The 13,920-nt window shown below is 46.3% G+C and overlaps 1 protein-coding gene across 11 annotated transcripts in view; it reads right to left on the bottom strand.

The window, feature by feature from the left end:
* The window catches only part of GAS7 (growth arrest specific 7), a 247,939-nt gene that overhangs the window by 80,358 nt on the left and 153,661 nt on the right, over positions 1 to 13,920 (bottom strand). For all 11 annotated transcript variants that reach the window (XM_075903569.2, XM_075903566.2, XM_075903567.2 and 8 more), the window contains one exon: positions 3,777 to 3,856. In XM_075903569.2, the coding sequence (XP_075759684.2) occupies positions 3,777 to 3,856 (80 nt within the window). The remainder of the gene's footprint in view (positions 1 to 3,776; positions 3,857 to 13,920) is intronic.

Here is a 13,920-nt window from a genome sequence, read left to right as displayed (position 1 = left end):
ATTAGGCTGATCAACATTGCAAATGAGAGAGGGGTTTAAATATCCCATGCTTAATTTGCATAAAAATGGCCACCAAGTTTTGCCGACTCAGCACTTTGTCGGCAAAAAGTGGCAGTCTAGAGGCGGATCTGTCGAGAAAGAAAGCCTTTTCCAACAGATCCTGTAAACCTCCTTGCAGGAGGAAAAGTGCTAAGTTGGCAAAATATGGTGGCCATTTTTATGCAAATTAGGCACGGGATATTTAAATCCCTGCCTCATTTGCAATGTTGACCTGCCTAATCTACATCCCTCTGCTGACAGAGGGATGCAGTCTAGACATACCCTAAGAGCACTAAATTTACAAGCAAAGATAAAAACTATGCATAATTCTCAAACTTTTTTAAAAAATGTGCCGGAGGGAGATAAGGGGACACTAGCAGCTCCAACTGTGAGTGGTGAGAAGGAACTGAGAGCATGGTCAGTCCCACCTACCCTTTAGCACATCAGACACCCATAAGGCTGAGCAGGGGTGCATGTATGGAGCAATGGACACTACTACTTTCAAATTCTTTGGCTCTGGATACATGGTGCATGTGTAAACCTGCAGTGGAATACAATAGGGACCAAACAATGTAGCAATAATGTATACTTTAGTTAGTATTGGTTATAAGACTAAGTATGAGGTATAATTTCATGTATAATGACTTGTTATAAGTTCTGTAGCTTCTATTTCACTCTGTCTCTCTCATGATTAAGTTGTGTCTTCTAGTAACTACAGATCTTGTCTGAAACACTATACAATTGTTTGGTGTGAGTGGAGGGTGTGTGTGAGTGAAAACCATCACAGATATCCAGGTGATCAAGAAGTGGAAACTTTGAAGATAACGAGGAAACATGTATTGTGTCTTGAGGCTGAATTGAATTAGCAGCACTGACGAACCCTGGAGACAGGAAGAGACCCCCAAGAGTGAGAGATAACTATGAGAATCCTGACTATCACCATCAAAGGATAACTCTGGAAAACAGATTCACACCTGCTATGGGCAGATGACTACAGCATGACACTGCAACCCTGGAAACTTTCCCTTGCAACAAGCCCTGTTGCCAGCTTTGTCCACGTATTTACTCTGGTGACACCATCACTGGACCTAACCATGTCAGTTATACGATCAAGGACACATATTCCTGTTCATCCAGAAATATAATTTATGCCATCATGTGCCAACAGTGTCCTTCTGTTATGTATATTGGACACTCTTCTCAGACACTTCACCAAAGACTTAATGCCCACAAATCAGACATCTTCACAAGGAAAAACCAGTTGGTTTTCATTCCTGGACATAGTCTTCATAACCTTACTATATACATCTTATTTCAAAGAGACTTTAACACCAGACTACAGAGGGAAACTTTAGAACTTTCATTCATGCTTAAATTTGACACTTTACAAAAGGGCCTTAACAAAGATGCTAATTACCTTACCCATTACAAAGATAGCTTCCCCACTTATCACCCCTGATTAGCCATTCATTGACTCATAAATAGCTATTCCCTCCCTTCCTCTCCCTATCTTCTCTACTAAATCCGATTTGTCAGTTTAATAATGTGTTCACTTTTTTCATTGAATTCCTTTGGTATATCCTCTTTCAGAATATGATCTGAGGAAGTGGGTCTGGTCCACGAAAGCTCATCACCTATTAAATCATCTTATAAGTCTTTAAAGTGCTACACAGTTTTTCCTTTTGTTAATACAAAAACCAAAACTCAAATGGAAACTTACATGTATAAGAAGGGATGCTCCTGCCATGGGACTCTGGGTTCAGTCCTGCAAACCAAGCCTCGGAGGAATCTCAGAGGAACCCCAACACCTCACTCAGTCAGCCTTGCCTGGCCAGTGAAACTGATTTAGTCACCATGGACTGGTAACTATGCACCATCTGCAGGACACGTGTACGTGTACGTGTCTTCATAAAGCATATGCTAACTGCTTCTCTACTGTATTCTCAATAAACACAATGCATTGCCTTCTCCCCTGAAAAAGATCCCATGTGCTTCTTATAAGCATAACATAATTCTTCGTGAGAAGAATCACATGGCTGATTTGCTTTGTAATTAAGGACACCTCTATGCTGAAGCTGAAGGTATACTTTACAGCTTTGACGGAAATACCCACGCTGGCTTTGATTGAGCTAGTGCACTATAAAGAACAGTGTAGCTGCAGTGACACAGGCAGAAGGACCAGCTACCTACTGCCTTATTCCCTAAGCCACTCCAGAACCCATCCCACCTCCCTATCTTCAGGGCGTCCCTTATCCTGCTTTCCTAATGTGGGAGCCAGCTTCACCCCTGGGGCAGCTGGTGTTGGCTGGCTGCCTGGCCACTATCTTGGTGGGCGGAGTGGGGGCCAGGAGGATTCAAGTCCACCACCCTGTGTTCCAGATACTGATACTGTATCCCCTAGGCCACTCCAGAACCCACCCCACCTATCTACCTTCAGCCGGTCCCTTAGCCTGCTTTCCATATGCAGGAGCCAGCTCCACGATGGAGTGAGCAGGATAAGGCCTCGGAGAAGAGGTGAAGTAGGGGCAGGGCTTCAGAGAAGGAGGAGAAGAAAGCTGGGCAAGGGTATTTGGGTTTGAGGTAGATCTTACATTGCACTTAAACTGAAAGAGTGATATTATGGTTCAAAAGATTGACGACCATTGTCTTAGGATTTTCACTCACCTACCTTTTTCTCCCCTTCCCTGGGAGTTATTTGGCTTTGAGTGTGGACTGCTGGCTCTGTCACCGGGCACTCAATTCTCCATTACCTAGGCCTTATCTAGAATGGCCTATTCTTTTGTATTTAAAAAAAAACAACTTTTTAATTGCCTGTCAGGAGAACTCCTATTTCCCATTCTTGAAAGGAACCAGCAGCAATCTTTAAAACCCCTGAGGTACTGCTGTTTGCAGCATGTGAGGTGGACTGGAGAAGAGCTCCAGAGCATACTTATAGGTGCTTCAGAAGGCCTTAAATACATAAATATCAGGACATTTCCCACATGACTAATCCTGGAAGCCCCAAGAGTGAGAGTTCTGTGATATGATGCCTTCAGAGAAGAAGAATTACAAATGATTATCTCATACTATGTATGTGCTGGGGATACCTGTGTGCTAAAATTGTAAAACCAAGAGATAAAAAAATATTGAAATACCTTATTAATGTATAAATGTATTCACATTTTAGCACACAACTTTTTCTGCTCTGTTCTCTTCCTGCTACCCCATTTTTCCAGGGCTATTTCCACCATTTCTAACACCTGAGCGGCTTCAAACTACTGCCCCTTTACTGCAAAGAAAATGTTTTTGTTTTGCTTCCACAAATGATATTACTGGATGGGCAACATAGTGTCTGTTATCTCTTCTGTATTGTGGCTAATAATGGAAGGATAATAGAGGCTATGTCTACACAGTGGAGCTATTTTGGGATACAAATAGCTATTCCACAGCTTAAGAGCAAGCCTGTTATATCGAAATATGATGGAAATATGATTGGAATATCGCTATTCCAATATCCCTGTAAACCGTATTGAAGAGGGATAAGGGATGTTTCGGAATAGCACCTTATTTTGAAATAACATTGACATAAGCTATGCAATTTGTGTAGCAAAATTGTGTAGCTTATTTCAAGGTAAGGGTATTGTGTAGATGTACCCAGAGTGACTTCCATGCTAGATTATCTTGAAGGCCTTCCATTACAAAGCAAAATAGACAAAGTGCAGTATTAGAAACACAATATGCTATATACTGATACATACCAGAGTGGTGGTCACCATTTCTTCAAACCATTTAGACTGGGCTTGATTATAAAGATCTACACAGCGCATCAGGTCATCTCCTGGAAAGATCAAGATAGCAGAAAGTCATCTTTCTAGTCCTTATAACGGAGTAGAGTGGAAAGTGACAGGTTACTTTTCATGTACAGTCATACATTTGAAGGCCATTAGATCATCAAGTTCAACATCCTACAAAGAACAGCTATAATTTCTGGTTGAAATAGAGCACCTCTGTATTAGATTTGTGATATGCAAACAGAAAATAATACCATCATATATTCTATGCTAGAAAAGGGCCAGTTTCACAAGCTGAAAACATGGTTTCGATTAGCAAAACTAACTGGGGGGGAGAGGGTTATTTATACATAAAACTGTGAATGATAATTGGGACTCCTTTAAAAACATTTTACTAGGTGGCCCAAAAGCCATAATTCTGCAGTCAGGAAAGAAGACAACTTCAGTTATAAATACTTCCTGGTCAAGATAAAAAGTGAAAGTAGCACTCTTTAAAAGTTTAAAACACAAACTTATGACAAACTGAAACAAGGGGAATTTGAAAAAAATGAATTCTAGATCTGCCTGATAGCAACTCCATAGTTAAAAGTACATTTGAAAATGGATTGAACATACAATATAATCCCTATTCTGTGCTGAAACTAGATGGCCATGGAATTTTAAAAATCTCAGGAAGGAAAAATTACTTACTGTAACTGTAGTTCTTCGAGACATGATGCAGCCATGTCATGTGTATGCATGCCCAGAGCAACTGAAGCCAGGGAATTTTACCCAGCAATACCCGTTAGGTGCCATTTGCACCTTGTGGCTATAGGCCTTTCTCTGGGTATATGAAGCTGCACTGATACAAACCTTCCCCTCCCATTCCTTCTAAGGCTGTTAGCATATATTCTTTTAAATGATTAACCGATAACCAATACGTTGAGGCTTAAGCCAAATGACTACATACATACACAGGCAGCAAGAGGGGGTGTATTGGGGCAGCAAGGACAGGGGGTAGGCGACAGAAGCCAGTGCCTGGGAAGGTTGTTTTTAAGCCGGCTCCCCATACGTGCTGGTTCCCGCGATGCTGCCCTCCACCCCCGTGCGGCTGCCTCTGATAGAAAGGCAGGGAGGAGCCAGTATATATTGGAAGCTGGCTTTCAAGCCAGCTCCCCGCACGTATTGGCTCCTGCAGAGCCACCTCCCCTCCATCCCGCTGCCTCTGCATCATGGTGAAGCAGGAAGTGGTGCCTCAGATGAAGGTGGCACTGCAGGTACTGAGCATGCTGGTGCCAAAGTGAATGCTGGTACTGGGATGCCCAAGAGCAGCGACATAGAAGGGGATGAAAGCCACCTGGGAAGCATCCACCACCAGGGAAGCACGGTAACGAGATCCCCGCCTTCTCATCAATATGCATAAGCAGTGACACTGAATAAGCAATAACCATCATGAATATTTACATAATGGTTCTACCTTCTGCTGCACACGTCACCATGTGCTGCTGCACACAGCACGCAAGTAGCTGCACATGTTACCACGTGCTGCTGCACACAGCACACTCACCCCCAGACAGTTAGAAGCTGTTTGTTCAGACACCCAATCAGAGGCCCTTGTTTATCCAGACAAGGTCCAATGAGTTTAAAGCTACAGCTCATAAATATTCATGGGGAGAGACTACTTAAGTTCTGGTCAGCATTCCTGTTTGGTTCTCTCTCTGCTTGTTCGCTTCTGCAGCGTTCCACCCTATTCCCTGTTCGTGTTCATTAGGTAGCTAGGTTAGTTAGAGGTTCGTCATCAAGTCTGTCCGTTAGTATAGTGCGTCGGTTCTATGCTCAAGCAGCCGGGGTATTATATCGCAACGGGAGGCGTCGTGTTAGTTTAGGTAGGGATTTTGTGTATCCAGTCTGGGTACAGGAGTAGCTCCTCTATCGCCGGTTCCAGTTGAGGAGCAGAATCCACCTGAAGACAGCGCCAGGCAACTTACCAGCAGTGAATCCTGCGTCCAGGAGCGGAAGGCCCCGGAGGAGGACTTCGCCACCTGCCTGCTTCACACCAGTCCCCAGGGTCTACGAGGGATCGCCTCTCTGTTCCTCGCCAAGGGCTCGGAAGGAGCCTAAGGCTTGAGGTCAAGAGCACTGCAGAGGACATCGCTGCAAGGGATTGCCTCCTAGTCTCTCGCTAGAGGCTTTAATTAGCCAAAGGCTTGAGAGACAGGTGCATCGCCGTCCATCGTCGACGGCTGGAATTGTAATTATTGTCTGTGTCATACCTTGTGTCTGTGGGGTACTTTTCTATCCTCTTATTTCTTCTTGGGTTGGGGACATTAAGGGTACGTCTAGACTACATGCCTCTGTCGCCAGAGGCATGTAGATTAGGCTACCCGACACAGTAAAATGAAGCGGCGATTTAAATAATCGCCGCTTCATTTAAATTTACATGGCTGCCGCGCTGAGCCGACAAACAGCTGATTAGTCTGGACGCTCCCCTGCCGACACCAAAGGTATTTGTCGACCACCCAGGTAAACCTCATCCCAGGAGGTTTACCTGGGTGGCCGACAAATACCTTTGATGTCGGCAGGGAAGCGTCCAGACTATCGCGCTGAGCCGACAAACAGCTGATCAGCTGTTTGTCGGCTCAGCGCGGCAGCCATGTAAATTTAAATGAATGTAAATTTAAATCACCGCTTCATTTTACTGTGTCAGGTAGCCTAATCTACATGCCTCTGACGACAGACGCATGTAGTCTAGACGTACCCTAAGCGTGTCTACTTATTTCCTTGTTGTACCTTTTGAAATTTACAATATATGGTTTGGCCCCTTTAAACTGCGTAACGTTTTTATTTCTCTGCGGCATATTAATCAACAAACACCTATGATAGATGAGGTTTGGTAGTATCTGCAACTTCCACTGAGGTTTAATTAATTAATTAGTAATAATCAGATTGCAAATTTAGGCTTAAGCATCCCTCAGTGCAACAGCACTAACTTCACTGGCTCAAGGAGGTTCCAAGTACTCAGGTGCCATTCATCAATCCTGGTACTCGCTCTTCCGCAACTGTCACAGGAGTGTGGAGTTGAGACGCGAGAACTCAGCAACATACTCAGTTTGAGGAGTGATGGACAGTGCAGCCCTAGGAAGTTCTTCGACCAGTGATGAGGTTAGGACCAAAAGTCACAGGAGGTCTGTAGCTGCCCTTTATGCCAGAGCTGTGGATACAATCGCTACGGCTATCACCCATATCAGACTTGACTCAACAGACGGCGGAATTGGAATTGACAGTATAAGCTTTCTGAGCTCCCTATTTGATACCAGACAAGGGTCAGAGGTGCTTGTGCCATTCTGCATGCTGGTGCTAGCCTGTGGATGGTTTGTGTTCCTGGGGGAGGCAGAAGAGTAGCCTGATATCTGGATCAGTCTCATTTGGCATTATGAGACCTCTTCCTTGGCACCCTCAATGGGAAACAGCACCTCCACCTCTTGGAGAAAGTGCCTGCCCTTGAATGGGCAACAGGGCTTTCAGAGCCTGAGGGAAATCTGCAGCCTGATAAAGGCCTTGGGACTGGATCAGGCCACAGGGCCAGTTTGAGCAGTTGCTGCTTGAGGTGAAGGTCCCGAGCTTTTCTTGAATGATCTGTAGATGGAACAAAGCCTTTTGGGTGGGCCTTGCCAAGAGAAAGCAAGCACCACATGTGAGGATCCTGTTAGGGATAAGTCCCCTGCACAATGGACAATGCTTGCACTATATACTGGAGAGCATTTGTTCGCTTGTCTGTTTGTTCAAGAGCCCCTCCTAACCAGTCAGACCTAGGGCCACCAAATCGGGTATACATCTTTCTCCAATCAAACTAAAAGCAAGGCAAGGGTTTGGGTTGTGCCAGAAAAATTGGATGTACCTGGAATGGGATTGCTGCTCTTAAAACCATACAGAAGAGAGACAGAATCACCAGGCAGGTGAAAGGGGATGGCTGGGGCTGCCTCCCCCTCTTGTCTAGGAATGTCCGAGCACTAAGCCTCCCACCCTCCCCAGCCACCTGCTAGGGAGAGTGAAGCAGGATGAAGCTCCCCACCCCCATTCATATGGGAACATTGCTGGTTGTTCCCCTTCATCAAGGAATGAGGGGAAGAGTTTGCTGAGTTCTGCACTCTGGGGGTGTGTCTAGACTACATGCCTCCTTCGACGGAGGCATGTAGATTAGCCAGATCGGAAGAGGGAAATGAAGCCGCGATTAAAATAATCGCGGCTTCATTTAAATTTAAATGGCTGCCCCGATCTGCCGATCAGCTGTTTGTCGGCAGATCGGGGGAGTCTGGACGTGATGCCCCGACAAAGAAGCCTTTCTTCATCGACACAGGTAAGCCTCGTGAAACCAGGCTTACCTGTGTCGATGAAGAAAGGCTTCTTTGTCGGGGCATCGCGTCCAGACTCCCCCGATCTGCCGACAAACAGCTGATCGGCAGATCGGGGCAGCCATTTAAATTTAAATGAAGCCACGATTATTTTAATCGCGGCTTCATTTCCCTCTTCCGATCTGGCTAATCTACATGCCTCCGTCGAAGGAGGCATGTAGTCTAGACACACCCTGGGTGAGAAGCACAGACAGCAAATGAATCTGGACCTGCCCCAGCTGGGGAACATGCACCCCTCCCCTGACTGTGCTGGAGCTGCAGCCGCCATAGAGAGGCACTTCCCACCTGGCCGCCAGATTTCTCCTTTCACGTGCAGGCTTTGCAACATTATCCACCTCTTTGTCACCTAAGCACCTCACAGCCTTTGAAGATAGCTGCTTAATTCCTCTGTGAGGAAGGGCAATGCAATTCCCACCATTTCATAGAGCTGGAACAGCTGCCCAGAACCAATGAACATCAGCACACCAGGGAGTGTGAGACACAGCAGGGAAGAAACCAAGAAACTGCCCAGCACCTGGCTAGCGTCCTAACCACTGGACAATCCTGCCCCTCTAAAACAGGGCTACTCAACTTTGGAAGCCCCAGGGGCCACAATGATACTCACAGCACATGCGGAGGGGTGCAACTTAAGCGTGGTTGCATATATATGCAAATAGCTTCTTCCACACCAATGGGCATGAATACAAAGCACTTCCCACAATACCCCTGCGCTCCTAGTACCTCCTCCCGGGGGGCTTGAAACGCCAAAACCCTGTACCCATCTGTTCCAGCCAGCCCATCTGCTTGTGTCTTTCAATGTTCACCCCGCCTGGGAGACGCCTCACCATTGTGGAGCGTGTTCCTAGTGAAGGCCATGTTCAAAGGATCCCACCCACGAGCGGCATGTTGAGTCCAACGTAAACCCAAACTGCACTGCAAGCTGCAAACAAACGGGCTGTGGGCCGCATGCAGTCCGCATGTGGTCCGCATGTTGAGTAGCCCTGCTTTAAGAGCTCAAGGATAAACTAAGATGCTCTGCATGGGGACTACAGCATGAAACTGCTTGGAAGGTGATGCTTGGGCAGAAATGCAGCAGCATTCTTGTGAGGAGGGGTACGTTTAGACTACATGCCTCTGTCGCCAGAGGCATGTAGATTAGGCTACCAGACATAAGAAAATGAAGCAGCGATTTAAATAATCGCCGCTTCATTTAAATTTACATGGCTGCCGCGCTGAGCCGACAAACAGCTGATCAGCTGTTTGTCGGCTCAGCGCTGTAGTCTGGACGCGTGGGTGTCCACATCAAAAGCATTTGTCGACCACCCAGGTATACCTCATCCCAGGAGGCATACCTGGGTGGTCAACAAATGCCTTTGATGTCAACACCCGCGCGTCCAGACTACCGCGCTGAGCCGACAAACAGCTGATCGGCTCAGCGTGGCAGCCATGTAAATTTAAATGAAGCGGCGATTATTTAAATCGCCGCTTCATTTTCCTATGTCTGGTAGCCTAATCTACATGCCTCTGGCAACAGAGGCATGTAGTCTAGACGTACCCGGGGTGTTTTACCAATGTGCTTTGTAAGCTACCCTGGCTGTTGAGTGGGTTCTATGTGGAGATCAAAGTGGCAATTTGGAGAGTTCCAAGCACACTCACTGGGAAGCCTGGAAGGGCCATTGTCCCTGTACCAAATTGCACTGGTTGTTAGCAGCAGAGCTCCCAGGGCAGGGGCAGCATGCATTCTTGAAGACAAAAGCCCTTGGAATTCCATTCCCCCTGTTCCAGAAGCACCTATGTTTATTGTCCCTCTGAATATATAGTAAGAGCTGTATTTTCCCATAGTGTTTGGAGACTGGTGGAAGAGGATGCTAGTTTGCTTGCTGGCAGTCAGCCATAGTTGCAATTATCAGGGTAAGATGGGTCGCTCATACACAATTCATTATACGAGTTTCCATCTTATTTCTTGCTGTGACACATCAAACAGCACATAGCCTGTGGAGAGCACTGAGTTATTATACACAGTGTGGAATAAGCTGCCATCCATGTATTCTGGACTCCATTTTCCTTGTGCTTTGTCTCAGACAGTGTCCAGGGCCTTGGCATAGAAGCAGCATTCCGGGGACAATTAGTCAGCTGCCGCCAGAGCATGGATTTTATTTGCACTAGCTGCAGTTTCTAGTAGATCTCAGTGTGTGCTAGGGGCACTCGGCCCCACTCCTGATCTGGCTCTCTGACACCCTCTGGGTTAGGTCAGATGGGCTTGGCCCAGACATTCCAATAAACAAGTCAATCTGCTTTCAGGATCAAGCTGCTCTTTAGCCGGACGGGGTCCAGAAGTGGAAAGTAACTAAGTAGAAATACTTTGTTACATTACTCCAGTACATTTTTTCGGGATTTGTACTTTACTCAAGTAATTTATTTTGTGATACTTTGGCTATTACTCAAGTCATTTTTTTAGAAAATATTCTACATTTTACTACACTACAATTTCTGGAAGCTAGTACTTTCAGCAGCCCATTGACACTTGTGCAAGCCAGCATTCTGAATTGCTAAAACACAATCCCATGCACCTGGGCGCCATTTAAGAGTGACTAGGTACGAAGTCTGAACCACTGGATTTCATGCTTGAGGTCTGCTTAAAGCTGCATGCCCTGGCTTCAAAGGCAGCTCTTAACTGCAATAGAGTTTGAATGCTTGCAGCTTTGCCTTTGGGGCAGGGAGTTTGTCATAAAAAAGGGAGGCAGGTGACCAAGAACAACAAAAAACTGGTCATTCGAGTAATTAAAGGATCTTCAGACCATCATTAAAACATTGCCAGGTTCTTAAAAGCTGGGTGGGGGGGAGGGAGGAAGGAGTAGCAATGAGAGTAATATTGCTGGGATTTGCATTTCATAGAAGAGGAGGTTACTCACCGCCATAGTAACTGACTTTCTTCGAGAGGAGTGTCCCCATGGGTGCTCCACGTTAGGTGACTACAAAGCAATTCCCCTTTAGGGAGGTAGAGACTTCGGATCTGGCAGAAAAGCAGTGAAAAGAACTGCCTTAGCTAGTTTCAGGTTGGAACGAGATCCCTGCATAAGTGCATAGTGCTTTGCAAATGTGTGGTCGGAGGACCACATGGCAGCTGCAGAGATGTCTCTTATGGGTACTTTATGGAGGAAAGCTATCGAGGTAACCATGGCCCTGGTTGAGTGTGCCCATATGTTCTCTGGAGGGAGCACAACTGATGGTGCGTAGCAGAGGTTGATGTAATCCGAGATCCAGTGGGAGAGTCTCTGTGATGAGACTGCCGGGCCCCTATTGTGGTTTGCTTTTGAAACAAATAATCTGGGAGATGCCCTGAATGGTCTCACTCGCTGCAAGTTAGATAAGAGTGCTCTGCGCAGGTCAAGAGTGTGCATTTTCATCTCAAAAGAGTTGACGTGGTTTAGGGAAGATGTATTGTCCGGTTGATATGGAAGGATGAGTGTACTTTGGGGAGGAATTTGGGATAAGTATCTAAAGTGACCTTGTCTTTAAAAGAAGATATATGGGGGGGGGGGGGGGCTTCCCCATTAGAGCTGCGATCTCTCCTATCCATCTGGCTGAGGTAATGGCAATAAATGAAAACCGTTCATGGCCAAGTGCAAAAAATGAGGCCGTCGCCATTGGTTCAAAGGGAGGCCTAGTTAGAGCATTCAATACTAAATGCAGGTCCCATGGTTGCATTGGTGGATTGATATCTGGATAAAGTGCCTGCAGGCCCTTTAAGAACCTCTTGGTGAGTGGATGAGCAAAAATGGACAAGTAGTGAATTTTAATGGAGCTCACTGTAAGGCCAGCTTGTTCAAGGTGTAGAGAATAGTCGAGAATGGTAGATAAAAGGGATGTTGAAGGAACCAACTGGTGACAAGCACACCACTTCGAGAATCTTTTCCATTTCTGAAGGTAAGACTTGTGGGTGCTCTGTGCCCTACTGTACAGAAGGACCGTTTATACTTGCTGTGAGCAGGTCAACTCTAGGTCAGAAAACCATCCAGGAGGTGAGTGGAGGTTCGGGTGGGCGTCTTGGGAGCCCGGGTGAAGGAGGAGATCCCCGATGCAAGATAAGTGGATCGGTGGTTGTGGGACATCAGCACTAGGAAGGGAAACTATGGCTGGCAAGGCCATGCATATGTATGAGGGGGGCCCTGTCCCTCCTTATTTTGTGAACTATCTGTTCAATAGCAGAATTGGAGGAAACGTGTAGAATAGGTGGGATGTCCATGTGATGAGAAAAGCATCCCCCATTGATCCCTTTACTATTCCAGCCCTGGAACAGAGGGGGCATTGACTGTTGGACTGTGTGGCAAACAGATCTATGGTAGTGTGACCCCATTGGCAGAAGATGTCTGCCAATATGTGCAGGTACATTTGTCACTTGTGCTCGGCCGGGAGGGCTCTGCTGAGTGCATCTGCCTTTGTATTCAGGGCGTCTGGAAGATGCACTCCGGTGATAAATGTCTTGTATTTCAGACACCAGATCCCAAGTGCTCTGAGCCTCTGTGCAGAGTGCTTGAGATTGGGCTCCACCCTGACAATTTATGTAAAACATTGCTGCAACGTTGTCTATGTACAGTCTGATGTGTCTGTTGGCGATGAATGGGAGCAATTTGGCACATGCATTCCTGACTGCCTGCAGTTCTAGGACTTTTATGTGCAGATTCTTGTTGGTGCTGGACCACAGGCCCTGGCAAGTGTGATGGCGCAGATGGCTGCCCCATCCTGTACGAGATGCATCTTTCATCATGGAGACAGATGATTCTGGTGGGTAAAAGGAGACTCTGGAACACAGATTCCTTGGGCTCAGTTACCAGCATAAGGATTTCTTTACTATCCCTGGAAGAGCAAGGGATCTGGATAGCGGATGGACACTGTCTTTGTACATCTGTCCTAGCATCTCTGTGAACATCTCATGTGGAGACGGGTGTTGCCTACTACAAAGTTGCATGCTGCCATGTGCCCCAGTAGCCGAAGGCATTCAAGTGCTGTTGTGCAAGGGCTGGATCGTAAGGTATTTATCGAGGCCACGATCTTTTGAAAACGGTCTGTAGCTAGGGATGTGGTGGCTGTTGTTGAATTGAGGCATGCTCCTAGGAACTGTATCTTTTGTGTAAGATAGAGTGTCGACCTGGCTTCATTCATATGAAGGCCCAGGTGTCAAAATAGGTGTCTTGTGGCCTACAGAGAGCAGCAAGAATCGTTGTGTGAGCGTGACTTGAGGAGGCAATTGTCTAGATAAGGAAATATAACACTTTGTTTCCTCAGGTACACTGTGACGACTGCCAACACTTTTGAGAAGACCCTCAGGGCGACAGAGAGCCCGAAAGGAAGCACTTTGTATTGGTAGTGTTGAGAATTTACAACAAAATGAAGAAAACGCCTGTGAGAGGGTGGATGGCAAGGTGAAAATATGCATATTGCAAGTCGAGGGACAAGAAACACTCATCCTTTTCCAATGCTGGTAATATGGTAGTAAGTGTTACCATCTTGAATTTTTGTTTCTATACAAATGTATTAAGTGCTCAACGGTCCAGTATGGGCCTCCAACCCCCCGATCTTTTCTTTGTCAAGAAGTAGTGGAAGTAGAATCCTTTGCCTCTAAATTGTGTGGTGCTCTACTTCTTGTTGAAGGAGAGTCTTGTGAGAGTGGTCCCTGAAGAGGGATGGGGAAGGGACAGGAAGAGGGTATGGATACAAAAGGGATAAGGTAGCCTTTTTCA

Source organism: Pelodiscus sinensis, chromosome 20 (assembly GCF_052426305.1).
Source record: "Pelodiscus sinensis isolate ZL-2025 chromosome 20, ASM5242630v1, whole genome shotgun sequence".
Lineage (NCBI taxonomy): Eukaryota > Metazoa > Chordata > Testudines > Trionychidae > Pelodiscus > Pelodiscus sinensis.
Note: the sequence above shows the minus strand (reverse complement) of the source record. Positions and strands in the feature narration are given on the sequence as shown.